We start from the raw sequence: 17,643 nt of genomic DNA on the forward strand, positions 1-17,643 counted from the left end.
GCCCCCGTTTGGAGTAGCAGATGGCAGGGCTGGCAGACCTCAGAAGTCCGTGTCCTTCGCTCACCCCCCTCCGAGGGGCTCTTCTGGGTGGGGGAGGGGGCAGCGTGCATCTGTTTCGGTTTCTCTGCTTCGGGAGGCATTTCCCCTCTGGTGGAGGTGCTGGCCCTCCCCAGGCGTGGGCTGTTCGGGGTGTGTGGGGGTGGGAGTGCCGCTGGCTGGGGGGACCGCCACTCTGGGTTCCCTGCTGACTTCTGAGAAACGGCTGGCTCGCTCCCTGGAGGAGGAGGCAGCGGGGGGTCAGGAGCCCGGCATGTGGCAGCGGCTTTCCCGTTGGGACGATGCCCAGAGTGGGAGGGTGGCCTTGGGCCAGAAAACGTGGACTTCACGAGGACGGCTCCTGGGCCTCTGAGAGCCCTCCAGGGAGGGCAGGAGGCGAGAGGCCCCGGTCCCCTGGTCCCTGACCTGGGGGTGCTGGCATCTTGGGGCACAGTGCAGGATGCCGGCTCCTGCTTCCTGCCCAGGGACCCCGCTCAGCCCGGGGGCTTGAGGGCAAGGCTGTCCGTGGGGCCCAGGCTGAGCCAGCACTTTTCACGGGGCCTCCTCCGAGCTCCACGCCCACCCTGATTGGGGCAGTGACCCGTGCGAGTCCCAGCTGCTGGTATGGACCGTGTGGTTGGTGCCCACGTGCCCGCTGATGCCTCCCCGCTCCTCCCTGAGCCCTCAGAGGGTGGCATCTTGACTCATAGGCTCTCCCTCCTGCTGCATGCTCACCCTACGTGGACGGGGCAGCTGGGAGGGGGTTGGGAAGCCCAGCTCGGCTGTGACTGAGTGACCTTGCCCCAGCCTTGATGACACAGCCCCCAGGACAGCTTGCCCAGCGGGACGGGGCCACTGCCTCCTGAAACAAGGGCCTTCTCTTCTGCCCGGAGTCCAGTTGGCAGCCGGATGACCACACTTCCTGGCGCAGCCGAAGTCCCATGGCCTCAGGGTTCTATGGAACCCCCTGCCAGCAGTCCGCACGTCAGCACGGGCCTCTCTCTTACCCAGTCCCGCGCACGTGATGACAGGGAGCTGGGAAGTCCTCTGTTGCCCAAGAAGGCACAAGGCCATGAATGAGCAGAAGGGGAAGGAAGTGGCCTCGATGTGGCCTCGAGGGCGCCCGCACCTGCTCCAGACCTGCGCTGCGGGCTCCAGATGTGGGCTGGGGGGGGCTGCGACCCTGCCGGGTCAGCTGGGGGTCGGGGGGTCGCTGGCAGAGGAGGGACAGAGGTGAGGAGGCCCGTACCCCCGGGGTGCAGTCGGCTGCGTCAGGGCTGTGGGGGTCCCAGCTCTGCCACGTGCCTGCAGAGGCGTGACTGTAGCCAGGTTGCTCTTCTGTCAGCCTCTGCGTGCTCATCCGTGAAACGACCAAGGACCAGGACCCGTCTTGGACGGGAAGGGGTAGGGGCAGCCTGGGCAGAAGCATGCTGTGGGGGGTTGGGAGCCTGGCGGGCTCCCCTTGCCGACACCCTGGCGGGCTCCCCTTGCCGACACCCAGCTCATCGCGGCTGGCAGGTTGGAAGGGGATGGCGCCGCTATGAGTCCCATCCCGGCTGTCCCGTTTCCTTCAGGACGGGCGGTCTGTGTGTCATGGATCCTGCGCCTCATCTGGGGAACAGAGGTCGCAGGGGACACCCCCTGCGGCGTTGGCTGGCCAGGGAGAGCCCTGACACGGCCGTCCTGTGGCTCGGCACTGTCTTTACAGAGCTCCACGCAGGAGATCGGTGAGGAGCTGGTCAACGGGGTTGTCTACTCCATCTCCCTGCGCAAGGTGCAACTGCACCACGGCACCAGCAAGGGCCAGCGCTGGCTCGGGGTGAGTGTGGCACGGGGCCGCCAGCCCTGCCCCTGGGCTGCCCTGGGTTCCGGGTGCCACCTCGGGGACTGCACCAGGCTCCCTCCCAGGGCTTTGCTGCCTGTGGGTCTCACAGTCCAGCTCCCAAAGGAACCAACCCTCCCCCTTACTGTCCAGCCCTGGGCTTGGCCAAGTGCAGAGTCACTGTCTGCATATGTGTATGAACCTCAGAAAAGACAGGCTGTTTTCACTTCATGCTAGTATGGGAATATTTCTGCATTTGGCCTTGGTTTTCCTTGTTGTGACTGCTGCCCCCAGCTGTCCCCTGGGGCTGTCAGCCCCATAGACCTTCTGTACCTCCTCTGAGGTTTAACGTCACCACGCTTCATCGGAAGGGCTGTTTTCATCCTAGAAACGTGGGGGCTCAGGCGATGGTGTACAGCTCGCCGGAGCCTGCTCCCTTGTGGAGCACAGCCCCGGGGCCCCTCCAGCTCTGAGCTGGGGCCTGACCTTCCAGAAAGGAGGCCAGTTACCATGGTGGCTCAGCCCTTCGGGGCCCGGGGACCTGCTTTCTTTCAGTGGCCATTCCCACAGTGCTGCCCCGAATGTCCTGTGTGTCCTAATCTGTGGTTTCCCCACCCCGCCCCGATCAGCCCATTTCCTCGGCTCTAGACTGGGCTGTCCTGCCAGGCTCACGGGGGAGGCCTCTCAATGCAGCAGGCACTGTCATTACTCAGCAAACAAACGACCTACAAGCGCTGGTATTTGGTATCACCCCCCACCTCAAATTCTGCTTTTAAGCCTGAGGACCTTTTTTTTGCCGGGGACACTCTTGTCCCATCTCTCACCCAAAGTCACTGTGCACTTGGGAGTTCTTCTGAGCCCCAGCTCCCACCCTTTTGGTGGTCCCTGCTGCCGCTGCTGACCGCATGTCCTCCCTTTGTCCCACCCCAGTGTGAGAGTGAGTCGGCCCTGCACCTGTACGAGACCTGCAAGGTGCGGACGGTGAAGGCCGGCACGCTGGAGAGGCTGGTGGAGCACCTGGTGCCCGCCTTCCAGGGCAGCGACCTCTCCTACGTCACCATCTTCCTGTGCACCTACCGGGCCTTCACCACCACCCAGCAGGTCCTGGACCTGCTCTTCAAAAGGTGAGGGCGCCCCAGCCCCTCCGCCCACGGCTGTGTGTCTCCGGGAATGTCACTTCACCTCTCTGAGCCTCGGTTTGCTCGTGTGAGAACTGGGGCGCTCAGAGGACCCACCTCCCAGGGTTGTCAGGACTGTGGGGAGAGGGGCGGCCGGGCTGGGCTGGTTCTTACTCTGACTCCTCTCCCGCCCAGAGAGCCCTGTGCCTCCGGCCTCGCTGTCCTGGGCCCTTCGGTGACACTGTCTTCCCATTTGATTGGAGGTTCCAGATTCTATCTGGGGGTCCCCTCCATGCAGGGACCCCTGGGGGCTGGCTGAGGGGCCCCAGATCCACTCAGATATCTATAAGGTGCCCGGCAGGGTTCATTCATTCCACAAATACGGATAAAGCCCCTCCTGTGCTCTGGGCACGTGAAGTAATTGAGTGAGAAAAGCAGAGAAAACTCCCTGCCCTCCAGGGCTGCCCTCTTGGTCACAGGGATGGGGGTGGGGTCCAGCCAATAACTTGAGACATCATAGCAGGTACGGTAGATGTGACGCCCTCACGGCCTCCTCTAGATACGGATGCATCCTCCCTTTTTCCCACGAGGACGGCGGACCCCAGGACCAACTGAAAAAGTGAGTGGGCTTCACGTGTGACGGGAGGGCCGCCTGTCTCCTCAGCGGGATGTTTGGGGGCCAAGGCTGCAGGCTTGGGCGGGGCCCTGGCTCCCATACTTCTGGTGGTTCCCGCGTCTCCTGGGTCTGGGGGCTTCTGCGGCAGGAAAGGAGTCAGAGCCGAGGACGGGGGGGCCCTGTCTCCGTGGAGCAGAGGGAGGCTGGGGACGCAGAGAGAACCCGTCCCCACCACCCCGCCCCGGCCCTGCTCGCCCCCCATCCCCGTCCGGGCGCCCAGGACGAGGTGTAGGAGCACCCTGCTCACCCCGCTTACGCACTGACCCCACTCCAGCCCCGCTCACCCCACTTACGCACTGACCCCACTCCAGCCCCGCCCACCCCGCTTATGCACTGACCCCACCGCAGCCCCGCCCACCCCGCTTACGCACTGACCCCACCGCAGCCCCGCTCACCCCGCTTACGCACTGACCCCACCGCAGCCCCGCCCACCCCGCTTACGCACTGACCCCACCGCAGCCCCGCTCACCCCGCTTACGCACTGACCCCACTCCAACCCCGCTCACCCCACTGCAGCCCCGCTCACCCCGCTTACGCACTGACCCCACTCCAACCCCGCTTACGCACTGACCGCACTCCAGCCCCGCTCACCCCGCTGACGCACTGACCCCACTCCAGCCCCGCTCACCCCGCTTACGCACTGACCCCACTCCAGCCCCGCTCACCCCACTTACGCACTGACCGCACTCCAGCCCCTCTCACCCCGCTTACGCACTGACCGCACTCCAGCCCCGCTCACCCCGCTTACGCACTGACCCCACTCCAGCCCCGCTCACCCAGCTGCGGGTGGGGCTGGGGCGGGCTGTGCCCAGGTCCCCGGAACAGTGTCAGAGGGATGACGAGGCCCACACGTGCCGCAGAGTAGGGCAGCACACGGGCATGAGCTGAGGCTGAGGTGCACGAGTGTCCGTGAAGACCGGGCAGGGCACACCCTTGTCCCCTCATCCCTCTCATGCTTATGCAGCACCCATTGTGTGCCAGTCGGTGCCATGAACAGCAGGCCAGCCCTCCCTGCCCTCGTGAGCCTACCTTCCAGTGGGGAGGGCCAGAGACAGAGCGTGTTAGGCTTCCCGGAAGCAGCGGATGGGTCACACCATTGCTGCAGGGTACCCTTGCCTGGAGACTGCCAGCCCCTCCCTGCTCACCAGGCCCGCCCTGCCTGGCCAGCCCAGGGTCGGTGGGCAGTGGGCGGGGTGCACTCGCCTCTGGATGGGCAGGGACAGGCTCAGAGTCCAGCCCCCGCAGGGGTGTGCCCTGGGAGGGCCACATGGAGGAAGAGGCCAGGCCTCTGACTCTGCTGCCCCCTGCTGCTCCCCCAGTGCCATCTCCTCCATCCTGGGCACCTGGCTGGACCAGTACTCGGAGGACTTCTGCCAGCCCCCGGACTTCCCGTGCCTCAAGCAGCTGGTGGCCTACGTGCAGCTCAACATGCCTGGCTCCGACCTGGAACGCCGTGCCCACCTCCTCCTGGCTCAGCTGGAGCACGCAGAGCTCACTGAGGCGGAGCTGGACGGTGAGGGGAATGAGGCGGTGGGGAGCATGTGGGACGTCAGTGCTGGGTACACGAGGAGGGGCCGTCAGAGGCTGGCTTGAGCCAGGAGCGAAGACTGGCCTCTGATCCCCCATCTGGTGGAGTGCAGGTTGGGGAGACGTCCTGGACTGAGGACTCTCGGGAAGGCAGTGGTATGGTTTCTGTCTTGGAAAAACAGTCATGTTGCTGAGCTTTCCTCCTCTTGCAGCTCTATCACCAGCTCCAGCGCCCAGTCCTGTGCCGACTCCAGAGCGAGAGCCTGCTCCAGTGCCAGCTCTAGTGCCCAGGACTGTGCCGACTCCAGAGCTAGTGCCAGCTCCGGTACCAGCTCTGGTGCCCAGGCCTGTGCCGACTCCAGAGCCAGTGCCAGCTCCAGTACCAGCTCTAGCACCCAGACCCGTGCCAACTCTAGAGCTAGAGCCTGCTCCAACACCAGCTCTAGCACCCAGACCCGTGCCGACTCTAGAGCTAGAGCCTGCTCCAACACCAGCTCTAGCGCCCAGGCCTGTGCCAACTCCAGAGCAAGAGCCTGCTCCAGTACTAGCTCTAGCGCCCAGTCCTATACTAGATCTAGTGCCCAGGCCTGTACCAACTCCCAAGCTAGAGCCAGCTTCAGCACCAGCTGTAGCACTCAGTCCAGTGCCAGCTCTAGCACCCAGTCCTGTGCCAGCTCCAGAGCTAGATCCAGCTCCAGCGCCGGCTGTAGTGCCCAGTTCTGTGCCAGCTCCAGAGCTAGAGCCAGTCCCCAGTCCAGCACTGGCTCTAGTGCCCATTCTAGCACCAGCTCAAGTCCCCAGTCCAGTGCTGGCTTCAGAGCAAGAGCTAGTGCCGGCTGGAGAGCTTGAGCCAGCTCTCGAACCAGCTCCAGAGCTGGAGCCTACTCTGCCGCAAGCTGTAGAGCTGGAGCCAGCTCCGGCACCAGAGCCTTCCTGGCCTTCACCCGTGGCTGCTGAGAACGGGCTGAGCGAGGAGAAGCCTCACCTCTTGGTGTTCCCTCCTGACCTGGTGGCAGAACAGTTTACCCTGATGGATGCGGTGAGCAGCTCTTCCCCATGAGTGGGCAGGGAGGGGGCACCTGCCTCTGCTGCCCAGACCAGTCGTTCCCTGGTCCAGAGCTGATGTCCTGGCCCAAAGCCCAGCTCCAGCATTAAAAACCATGTGATCTGGACAAGCTTTTTTTTGTGTGACAGAGTCAGACAGAGGATCAGATAGGGACAGACAGACAGGAAGAGAGAGAGATGAGAAGCATCAATTCTTCATTGCAGCACCTTAGTTGTTCATTGACTGCTTTCTCATATGTGCCTTGACTGGAGGCTACAGCAGACCGAGTAACCCCTTGCTTGAGCCAGCAACCTTGGGCTCAAGCTGGTGAGCTTTGCTCAAACCAGATGAGCCCGCGCTCAAGCTGGCAACCTCAGGGTCTCGAACCTGGGTCTTCTGTGCCCCAGTCTGACACTCTATCCACTGTGCCACCACCTAGTCAGGCTGGGCAAGCTTCTTAATCCCAAGGCCTCGGTTTCCCTGTGGACTGTGGAGCTGGGGCCCCACGCCTGGCCCGGCCCTCTGCCCAGCGTGACCGAGGGTGGAATGAGCTGGAACACTAGAACACTGTGGGCCTGGCTGTCTGCTGTGGGAGGGGGGCGCCCTGAGGTGCAGCTGGCTCCAGGGGTCACCCCCCACGTGCCCAGGAGGCCTCGCCAGCCTCAGCACTTATTAGGCACCTGATGTGTACCTGACAGGTTGGCAGGCACCAGGCCAGGCCCACAGCGCGTGAGCATCTGGACGGGGTGGTGGTGGGGGGAGGGGCTGTGGGGGGTCTCACCTGCTGTGTGCGGGTGGGAGGCACTGTCTGGCGCTCGGAGTAAGTGAGGGTGGCTGGTGAAATGCCACTCTTTCCTGCCATCGCTCCATCTGGGCTCCCTCGCGCTCTGGGTGCCCACAGGGGCCCAGGAGCAAAACCCAGAGGCCCCCCACCCCCACGCAAAGCTGAAGCCATCCTCAGTTTCCAGAGCTCCGGCATTGACCAGGGACCCTCTGGGCCTGGGGGCTGCAGTGGGGGGGACTCTGCTTGCTGAGCTGGGGTGTGGCAGAGATGGGTGACACTCCCCTTGCTCCCCAGGAGCTGTTCAAGAAGGTGGTGCCCTACCACTGCCTGGGCTCCATCTGGTCCCAGCGGGACAAGAAGGGCAAGGAGCACCTGGCTCCCACCGTCCGTGCCACCGTCACCCAGTTCAACAGTGTGGCCAACTGCGTCATCACCACCTGCCTCGGGGACCGGAGTGTGACGGCCCGAGACAGGGCCAGGGTGGTGGAGCACTGGATCGAGGTGGCCAGGGTGAGCCTCGGAGGGGCCCGTTGCTGCCTCACGCTCTCTCGGGGCTGTGGTCTGTGGTGCATGCCCCTGCGGAGACCCCAGGCCTGTGTCAGGGGCTCAGGGACCTCGTCTGCCCACCCCACCTTCGTCTGGGCGTCCAGTTCCTCCTTGGGTTCCTTCCTGGGTTGGGCTCAGGTCTACCCCCCTGGAGTGGTACTCATCGGGGCCCAGGTCCCCTCAGGGTCTCCCCGAGGCATCTTTCTCATCCAGGATGGAGGTCCCAGCCCAGGGGGCCTGGCCCTGGTGCGGGCAGGAACTCCCACCCAGCCTCACGCTGTCCTCTTTCCTTGCCAGGAGTGCCGGGTCCTCAAGAACTTCTCGTCACTCTACGCCATCCTCTCTGCTCTTCAGAGCAACTCCATCCACCGCCTGAAGAAGACGTGGGAAGAAGTCTCCAGGTAGGCAGGCCTCTCTGGAGCAGCTCCACGGTGCGCCAGGGACCTCCCAGTGGGCTAAGCACTGTCCTCTGTCCCCTCGTGAGCCTGAGACCTGCCAGGACCCATCGGTAGGTAGAGTCTCTAAGTGTCCACTGGCCTCTGGAGCAGCTCTACGGTGCGCCAGGGACCCTCCATTGGGCTAGGCACTGTCCCCTGTCCCCTCATGAGGCTGAGACCTGCCAGGACCCATCGGTAGGTAGAGTCTCTTAAGTGTCGGCCTTAGGCCATCAGTTCTGCCTCAGGACTCAGTTTCCCTATCTGTCAGGTACCGATTAAACCACATGAAGTCAAAACTGGGGACAACAGAGGCCACTCAGTAGGAATGGGAGTGGGACCCAGGTGACCAACATGAGAGCTCCCCTCCCCCAGCCCACAGAGCCCCGAGGACCCAGTGGAACCACCGCCCGGCAGTTTGGGTCTCTGGGTCCTCCAGGGAGATGGACCTGCCCTCAGCCCCCCTCCCCGTCGTATCCCCAGGGACAGCCTCCGGGTCTTCCAGAAGCTGTCGGAGATTTTCTCCGACGAGAACAACTACTCCCTGAGCAGAGAGCTGCTCATCAAGGTGAGGGGGTGACTTTCTTAGTGGGGGGTTCTTTGAAAAATTCCAGGCCTGGCCTGTCGGGACTTTGGGGGAGAGGGGGATCTGTGTGGTCTGTGGGCCAGTGGGGTCAGTTTGGGGGACAGGAGACCCAGGAGTGGGGTGGCCTGCGGGCGGCAGGCTTTCCTAGAAGGGGTAGGCGAGCTGGCAGGTGAGTCTCCTGCTTCCCGCTGCCCCTCCCACGGGCACTCGTGTCCTCTGGGCTGGCTGGGTGGACAGCATCGGGGGCACTGCTGCTTTCCCAGACCAGACCAGCCTGTTCCCCGGGCAGGCCTTCTGTCTGAACTCACTTCCAGAGGAAGGGCACCCGCCTGCCCAGAGACAGGGCACTGCAGGGTATGCCCAAGGGCTAGGGCCCTAAGTGGCTGACCAGGTGTTTGTCAAATGGCCAGACATCTGGGTGCACAGGGGGGCAGAGGGCAATGGGAGAAGGCCTCCCTGACCCCATCCTCAACCCTGGCAGGAGGGGACCTCCAAGTTTGCCACCCTGGAGATGAACCCCAAGAGAGCCCAGAAGCGGCCCAAGGAGACGGTGAGTGTGCGTGGCCACGGAGAGGCAGGGTCTGGCCTCCCGAGGCCCCTCCCGCTGCTGTCGGGTCTGATGCCCCAGACCTCGCCTCCATGGGCCTTGGCAGAACCTTGCCTGACCAGTTGGTATCTTGAGGGGAACTAGTTGTGGCCACCGAGCAAGGCCTGGACGAGCTGGGCTCGGGGGATTGAGGAGGGGCAGGGCCCGAGGGGGTAGAATCGGGGGAGTTGCCAAATGCCAGGCTGAGGGTTACTAGAGGGGGTTTGGGGCCCACGGACACTATGAGGAGGATTAGAGCCTAAGTGTCCCCAGGCTGCTCCAGGTGGGAGGCCGGAGCTGGGGCTCGGGGCTGGGGCTGAGGGGTGTCCAGGGGACCGGCCATGGGCCCTGCTCATCACCTCCCACCCCCGATGTCACAGGGTGTCATCCAGGGCACCATACCCTACCTGGGCACGTTCCTCACGGACCTGGTGATGCTGGACACAGCGATGAAGGACTACTTGTATGTGAGTGAGCCGGGGGCTGGGCGGGGCCGGGGCCCTGAAGCCCCAGAGGAGAGTGCTCTCACCCAGCCCTTAGCCCCCAGCATGGCACACCTTGTCTCATGAGAGCCCCCCGGCCCCTGAGTGTCAGGGCACCTGCTCCTCAGTGGGTAACCAGCTCCCCATCTGGCTGGTGGGGCTCAGAGCTGCAGGAGAGTTTGGCCAAGCTGTACACAGCCCTCTCCTTCAGGTGGTGCCCATGGACGAGCAAGGCCCAGACCCTCCAAGGTCAGGCACGTGGTGGCCAAGCCAGGCCTTCTGGCCCGAGGCCTTAGTCTCTCCATTTGTCCTCAGAGGGTTGGGTGATCACGTTGTGCCCAGCGCCCAGGATCTGCCCCGGGTCCAAGCTTGTGTGCATACCCTGCCCCCTAGTGTATGCTGTCGGTACTGCAGCCTGAGGGGGTGTCTAGGAGTTATGGGTAAGAAGGGGACACTTTCTAATGGATGCTGGCTCTCTGCCTTCCAGGGGAGACTGATCAACTTTGAGAAGAGGAGGAAGGTGAGTAGTCACAGCCCTCGCTTTGGGGGTGGTGGAAATCAGAGGTGCCCCCTGGGTGGAACACTTGGCTCTATCCCCCTTCCTGTTACATTGATGGGGGAGGTTGGATACAAAGTAGGGAAACCAGGAGGTCAGGATCAGGGACGATTTCCTGGGGAGGGGCTGTCTAGCTCCGAGAATCAGGTGCGGCTCGGGTGAGAGCAGAGAAGAGGAGGGGCACCCAGAGGCTGACCCCGGGCCTGCCCAGCACCCCGCTCGGGCCATCAGCGTCCTGGTCTCCCTCCCCCCCGGCCCCAGGAATTCGAAGTGATCGCCCAGATCAAACTGCTCCAGTCAGCTTGCAACAACTACAGCATCGAGCCCGAGGAGCAGTTTGGGGCCTGGTTCCGGTCCATGGAGCGGCTCAGTGAGGCCGAGAGGTGAGGCTGGGGCCGGCGTCGGGCCCGTTGCAGGCGGGCCGTCCCTGGAGCCAGCTCCAGAGAGCCTGTGGCTTGGGCTCCTGGTCAGCATTGGACCCTGTTGCCCGGTGAGATGGCTGGGTGTCCAGACTCCAGTCACTGGCAGGGGGACCTGGCTGTGGCTCCTGGTGGCCCACAGTGGCCACCCTGACCCACAGCCAGATGCGTTATCCACTGCGCTACTGGCCTGCACCTGACAGCCGCCACTCTGTCCCGTAGCTACAACCTGTCGTGTGAGCTGGAGCCCCCCTCCGAGTCGGCCAGCAACACCCTGAAAGCCAAGAAGAACACGGCCATTGTCAAGCGCTGGAGCGAGTGAGTGCCCGCGGGCGGGCGGCTCGCTCGGGGTGCAGCAGGGCCAGCAGCTGGCACTGGGGTCTCAGCGAGTCCTCCCTGAGCAGCCCTGGCACCGGGGGAGTCACCTCCCTTCCCCTCTCTGGCCCTCGGTTTCCTCCTCTGCAACGGGTGGGGTCGGTGCTAAGTGATGTCAGCTAGCTGAGGGGAACGGGGTGCAGTGACCGACTGAGCACTTGGCACAGTGCCTGGCGCAGAGCGCGGGGGTCAGGGCTGGGCCGTCTCCCAGGCAGGCCTCCCCCCGAGTAACCCAGCCCTCGATCCAGCCGCCAGGCCCCCAGCACGGAGCTGAGCAGCAGCGGCAGCTCACACTCCAAGTCCTGCGACCAGCTCAGGTGCGGCCCCTACCTCGGCAGCGGGGACATCGCTGACGCACTCAGCGTGCACTCGGCCGGCTCCTCCAGCTCCGACGTGGAAGAGATCAACGTGAGCTTCGTCCCCGAGTCCCCTGACGGCCCAGAGAAGAAGGTGACTTCCCCACCCCACCAGCTCCTAGGAGCTGAACAGATCTCCTAGGAGCCCCCAGAGCTGGGCCCCAGCCCGGGGCGGCCTGCAGGGCTCGGGGCTGCCACTGACCGTGCCTTCCTCACAGTGCTGGGAGTGCGCCTCCCAGTCGTCCCCGGAGACCTCGGGCGTCAGCTCCGCCTCCAGCAGTGCCTCCTCCTCCTCGGCCTCCACCACGCCCGTGGCCAGCACCCGCACTCACCGCCGCTCCGTCTCGGGGGTCAGCAGCTACGGCTCCGCGCTGCCCCTCTACAACCAGCAGGTGGGCGACTGCTGCATCATCCGAGTCAGCCTGGACGTGGACAACGGCAACATGTACAAGAGCATCCTGGTGAGCGGGGCGGGGGCGGTCCCCTCAGTCCCCTCGGCCCGACGGGAAGTAGGGATTGGACACCCTGTACCGTCCTGCCCTCCGGGAGCGGCTTCCCGGGGGGTCAGGGAGGACAGAGCTTGGTGGCAGTCAGGTGAGAGCAGTAGGTGTAGGTTAGGTCACAGCCGGGGAGGGCCTCGCTGATAACACACCTGGGCCAGCACCAGGCAGTGTCCTGAGGAGGGGCCGTGTCCGAGGGGAGGGGACAGGCCACTGGCAGGGTAGGAGGCTGCTGTTGCAGCTCGGGGACAGAACAGCAGCTGCACCAGGCCTGGGGCCAAGGAGGTGGCTGGCGGTGTCAGGCGCTGCCTGTGATTGGAAGGTTGAGATCAGGCCGGTGGGATTGATCTGTCGGGATGGAGGGGGCCCTCCTCACCCTCCAGAACGTGGCTACAGATGAACCGTTTGCTGCCCCCCCGCCCCCCACAACTGGGTCAGGTGCCCCGTGGCACAGTTACCCGATGACCCCGAGTCTAAGGCCCTCCGGCACTCTGGAGCCTGGGCTGGAGGCAGCAGGGCTTAGCCTGTGCTGACCACAACCGCAGCTCCAGCCCAGGGCAGGCTTGGCACGCAGGCAGCCCCTGGGTGGCCCAGGGCTCTGTTTCCCAGGCTCCTGGGTAACTTGCTGGAGGGTCAAGGTCAAGGTCAAGGTCAAGGGAAGCAGCCCCCAGGGGCAAGCGGCTTCCTCAGGTAGTGTGTGTGTGTCTTGGGGGGGGGGGGTAACAGGCTTGTAGGAGAGCCTGACTAGGCGGTGGCGCAGTGGGTAGAGCGTTGGACTGGGACATGGAGGACCCAGGTTCGAAACCCCAGGGTCTCTCTCTGGCTTGAGCGCAGACTCACCAGCTTGAGCACAGGGTCACTGGCTTGAAGCCCATGGTCACTGGCTTGAGCCCAAAGGTCGCTGGCTTGAGCCCAAGGTCACTGGCTTGAGCAAGGGGTCACTCGCTCTGCTGTAGCCCCCTGGTCAAAGCACATATGAGAAAGCAATCAATGAACAACTCAAGGTGCGGCAATGAAGAATTGATTCTTCTCATCTCTCTCCCTTCCTGCCTGTCTGTCCCTCTCTCTGTCTCTCTCACTAAAAAATAAAATAAAAAACAGGCTTGATTGGGAAAGACCCCTCATCACTGTGTGGGGGCCTTCCCAGGGGACAGAAGAAGGTGGTGTGACCCCCACCGACCCAGCACCCGGCCAAGGTGTCTCCGAGGGCCACTGGCTGCTGCACTCCGAGGGAGATACTCCGCGCCCCTTGCCCTGATGGTCTGTCCCCTGCCCCCATCCAGGTGACCAGCCAAGATAAGGCTCCGGCTGTAATCCGCAAAGCCATGGACAAACACAACCTGGAGGAGGACTTGCCCGAGAACTACGAGCTGGTGCAGGTCATCTCGGATGAGCGAAGTAAGCAGGGGAGGGGGTTGTCAGTGGGGGGGGGGGGGCACCAGACAGCCCCAGGCCCACAGCCCTGGAACACACACCAGCAGCGGGGAGTCGGCTTTGTGCGTACACCACCCTGCCCTGGGCCAGGCCCGGACACCCCAAGTGTCTCCCCACCGTCCTGCCGGGCCGGCTGCCGGGCCTGTCACGTGCCCTTCCCCAGGCCGTGAACCCCGTTGATAGCTGGAGTGAAGAGGAAAGGCTTTTGTCCTGGGGCCAGGCAGCCAGATGGCTGAGCTCACAGGCCACGCCAAGGGGCAGCTTCTCGCTGGGGTGGGACACGTGTGTCGGAAGAACTGTGACTGCCGTGAACCAAAGTGTCGTGTATGTTCAAGTCCACACGCACATGACACTGTCTCCGTTCCATTCTGGCCGCCATAACAAAACACCACAGGCCGGGTGGCTTGGGAACAACAGAAATGTATTTCTCACGGTTCCGGAGGCCAGACGTCCCAGATCAGGGAGCTGGCACGGCGGGGTGAGGGTCCCCGTCCAGGTTGCAGACTGTTGGTGTCTGGCTGTATCCTGCGTGGGGACGGTCGAGGAGCTCCCTGGGGTCGCTGTTAGAAAGGCGCTGATTTCGTTCACAAGGGCTCCACCCTCATGAATCCATCACCTTCCCAAAGCCTCATCTGATCCCACTACGTGGGGAGTTAGGACTTCTAGAGTCATCTTACGGGGACGCAGACATTCAGTCCACAGCAGAGGCTGCTGCGGTGCAGCTCTGTGTTCTAAACCGGGGCGGGAGTCTCGCAGACTCGGAGCCAGACGGAGGGGATCCTGGAGCAAGGGGGCCCAGGACCTCGGGCACATGCTTTCAGCTCTGTGTTCTCTTCCGTTGACGAAAATAAAATGTACCGGGCTGGGTGGAAGTAGGGTTATCGTTGTGAGTGCACAAAAGAGGGTTTATTCTTTTATTATTTATTAGTGACTTTCCCACGATGGAGCAGGGCACAGATCCCCGCCCAGCCGGGGGGGGGGGGCACCGCAGGCTCAGGGCCAGCGGGGACGGACGGGTGGGACGTTGGAACCGAGTGTGAGGACCTGCGGGCTGCTAGGCGGCGTGGACGCCTGCCCGCGCTGGGCCCCAGAGCTCCCGTCCTGAGTCAGGCAGGATTCACGGCAGGGGGTCTGGGTTCTGCAGAACCTGTTCCCATGTGAGACCCTGACCAGCCAAGGCAGCCGGGGGGCAGTGTGGGTGACCCTTGGCCGGCTCCCAAGGTGGGGACTCGAGGAGTCAGGATCCTTTGTACACAGGAGCTGTTAGGTTTCACCAGGCCCCCAGAGTTTCCTCGGGCCAGTGTCATGAAGAGGTGTCCTCGGAGGTCCCAGGAGCTGGGTTGGGAGTCTCGGTCTCTGGCTCAGGCCTGCCCTGGGGCCTCTCATACTGACTCTCCCTCTACCCGTCCCCTGACCAGAGCTGAAGATTCCCGACAATGCCAATGTATTCTACGCCATGAACTCTACTGCCAACTATGACTTTGTCCTGAAGAAACGGACCTTCACCAAGGGGGCAAAGGTCAGGCACGGCGCCAGCTCCACCCTCCCCCGCATGAAGCAGAAGGGACTCAAGATCGCCAAAGGCATCTTCTAGCTGGTCCCTGGTGCTGGCCTGGCCACAGGACCGCCTTTCCAGGGGTGGGCTGGCCGGGCAACAGAGCACTCACAGACGACAGTGGCCCAGGCCAGGCGGGCACCTTCTGCCCAGCCTGCCAGCCCAGGCCACCCCCAGGAGCAGCTTCACCCTGGACCTCTCCTGCTGCCGGGATTGACGCCCGCCCGCCCGCCGACGGGCTGACCTGGCCTCCTGTGGACCGCTCGCCACCTTAGGTGCCTTCTGCTCTCTGGAACCAGAGGACTCGCCAACTTTGCCAAGGAGAGCTGCCAAGGGGCACAGAGCCCTGCCCACCACCGGGCACGCCCTCGCTACGCCTCCCTCACGCCTTGCCAGGTGTGGGGTCACTGCCACCTGTGCCCACGGGCACCCCGGGCACCTGCTCATCCACTAGGTCTGACCACTGCAGTTCTCTCCTCGCGCCCACGGGCACCGGGCCCCTGGCCGCCGCTCTCGCCTTCCTCGGGCTGCACCAAAGATTCCAGCTTCAGGGCCAACTGAGTGAGGGAGCTCGCCCACCCCGGCCCTCCCGCGGGGACGAGACCCACTCTGCGGCCGCCCTCCACCCAGCGCGTGAGGGCGGTCTCAGCCGAGTCCCGCCGACGTGACGTGACGACGTCTCGCCACCCAGCGCGTGAGGGCGGTCTCAGCCGAGTCCCGCCGAAGTGACGTCTCACCACCCTGTGCGTGAGGGCGGTCTCAGCCGAGTCCCGCCGACGTGACGTGACGACGTCTCGCCACCCAGCGCGTGAGGGCGGTCTCAGCCGAGTCCCGCCGACGTGACGTGACGACGTGTCGCCACCCAGCGCGTGAGGGCGGTCTCAGCCGAGTCCTGCCGACGTGACGTGATGACCTTTCGCCACCCAGTGTGTGAGGGCGGTCTCAGCCGAGTCCCGCCGACGTGACGTGACGACGTCTCGCCACCCTGTGCGTGAGGGCGGTCTCAGCCGAGTCCCGCCGACGTGACGTCTCACCACCCTGTGCATGAGGCCGGTCTCAGCCGAGTCCCGCCGACGTGACGTGACGACGTCTCGCCACCCTGTGCGTGAGGGCGGTCTCAGCCGAGTCCCGCCGACGTGACGTGATGACGTGTCGCCACCCAGCGCGTGAGGGCGGTCTCAGCCGAGTCCCACCGACGTGACGTGACGACGTCTCGCCACCCAGCGCGTGAGGGCGGTCTCAGCCGAGTCCCACCGACGTGACGACGTCTCGCCACCCTGCAAGTGCCATTCGCCGCTGCATCGGGGCCTGGCGAGGCCGCACGGGACGGGGGTCGGTGGGAAAGGATTTGGGGGAGAAGAGGGGACTGAATATTTGTATAAAAGGCAAAAAAACCCACAAAAAAACATGTTTACTAGTTTGGGGAGGGGCAATATTTATTTGTTGTAAATAGTAAACGCTAGACTTGAATATTATATTAAAATTCCTGTTTCTACTCTAGCCCAGGACGGTGCTTTCGTTCTCTCGTCTCCTGTGCTAATGTCTAATGTCCGCAGCGGGCGGGCGCGCACCGTCTCTGCTCCGGTAAGGAGAAGCCGGTGACTGACAAGGCCCAGCTCCTCGGCCTCCTGCGGAAACACCCAGTCCCACCTCCCGCAGAGCACGTGTTGACTCGAGCGCCGCTCACTGGGGCAGCGAGCTGAGACGATCCTCAGGACTTCTGTGTTACAGGTCTGAGGTGTCTCACAGGGCACAGCAACCGCCTCTGAAATTGGAGTGCCTTTAAAAATAAAGAAAGAAAAGGCCCTGGTCGGTTGGCTCAGTGGTAGAGCATCGGCCAGCATGTGGATGTCCTGGGTTCGATTCCCGGTCAGGGCACCCAGGAGAAGCGCCTGTCTGCTTCAACACCCTCCCCCTCTCCTTCCTCTCTGTCTCTCTCTTCCCCTCCCGCAGCCAAGGCTCCATTGGAGCAGAGATGGCCCGGGCGCTGGGGATGGCTCCTTGGCCTCTGCCCCAGGCGCTAGAGTGGCTCTGGTCGCGACAGAGCGACGCCCCGGAGGCGCAGAGCGTCGCCCCTGGTGGGCAGAGCGTCGCCCCTGGTGGGAGGGCCGGGTGGATCCTGGTCGGGCGCATGCAGGAGTCTGTCTGACTGTCTCTCCCGGTTTCTAGCTTCAGAAAAATACAAAAAAAAAAAAAAAAAAAAGATGAGGGCTGGGGGGCTCCCAGCAATCCTCACATTTGGGACTCTGAAACTTCATCAGACAACAGACGGGGGCGGCTGGACGGAGGGCCAGGCCGCTGAAGTTGAACAGGCGAGGAAGTCTGGGTCACATGCTGACCGCAGAGACCAGGGGACAGATGCCAGAGACAATACACAACAGGAAATGCAGGCTCTGCAGAAATCGTCTGGGAAAGTTACTGTAGCAATGGAGGGCTGCATCCCTGAGCTGGCACTGAACGGGGCCCCCCGGGAGGGGGAGAACCTGATCTCCATAGTTACTGTGTTCTAGTGCTCAATACCTCGTTCTCTATGCTGGACAAAGCACAGGGAAACGGTTCATTCCCGGGGGCGGGGGGACTTGACAGATTGCCATAGCCATTGAAATTACTGACCAGGGCCCCCTGCACAGGGCCCCCTGGTGTGGTACTCCTAACTACTAATGACTCGACAGAAATAAAAAGGTTTATAAGAGCCCTGGGCACAACCGTGTCAACAACGCACACTGCAATGTTACTCAGCCACAGTTCTGACCCATGCTACATACAACAGGGAAGGACCCTGAACACGTGATTCCATTCATGAGAA

General features: G+C 63.4%; 1 protein-coding gene across 9 annotated transcripts in view; it reads left to right on the forward strand.

Moving 5' to 3' along the window:
• Window positions 1–16,337, forward strand: part of RALGDS (ral guanine nucleotide dissociation stimulator) — a 46,364-nt gene extending 30,027 nt beyond the window's left edge. For 4 of the 9 annotated variants that reach the window (XM_066366807.1, XM_066366805.1, XM_066366802.1 and 1 more), the window contains exons 2-18: window positions 1,745–1,855; window positions 2,789–2,982; window positions 3,497–3,595; window positions 4,972–5,165; window positions 5,392–6,218; window positions 7,303–7,518; window positions 7,852–7,955; window positions 8,472–8,556; window positions 9,056–9,124; window positions 9,541–9,627; window positions 10,130–10,162; window positions 10,460–10,581; window positions 10,840–10,935; window positions 11,241–11,442; window positions 11,567–11,809; window positions 13,132–13,246; window positions 14,701–16,337. In XM_066366807.1, coding sequence (XP_066222904.1) covers window positions 1,745–1,855; window positions 2,789–2,982; window positions 3,497–3,595; window positions 4,972–5,165; window positions 5,392–6,218; window positions 7,303–7,518; window positions 7,852–7,955; window positions 8,472–8,556; window positions 9,056–9,124; window positions 9,541–9,627; window positions 10,130–10,162; window positions 10,460–10,581; window positions 10,840–10,935; window positions 11,241–11,442; window positions 11,567–11,809; window positions 13,132–13,246; window positions 14,701–14,876 — 2,973 coding nt within the window. In that variant the 3' untranslated portion in view covers window positions 14,877–16,337. The remainder of the gene's footprint in view (window positions 1–1,744; window positions 1,856–2,788; window positions 2,983–3,496; window positions 3,596–4,971; window positions 5,166–5,391; window positions 6,219–7,302; window positions 7,519–7,851; window positions 7,956–8,471; window positions 8,557–9,055; window positions 9,125–9,540; window positions 9,628–10,129; window positions 10,163–10,459; window positions 10,582–10,839; window positions 10,936–11,240; window positions 11,443–11,566; window positions 11,810–13,131; window positions 13,247–14,700) is intronic. The other 5 variants (XM_066366803.1, XM_066366801.1, XR_010749159.1 and 2 more) reach the window with 4 other exon arrangements.
• Window positions 16,338–17,643: the final 1,306 nt, after the last annotated feature.

The sequence above is a fragment of the Saccopteryx leptura genome, chromosome 2, assembly GCF_036850995.1.
Source record: "Saccopteryx leptura isolate mSacLep1 chromosome 2, mSacLep1_pri_phased_curated, whole genome shotgun sequence".
Lineage (NCBI taxonomy): Eukaryota > Metazoa > Chordata > Mammalia > Chiroptera > Emballonuridae > Saccopteryx > Saccopteryx leptura.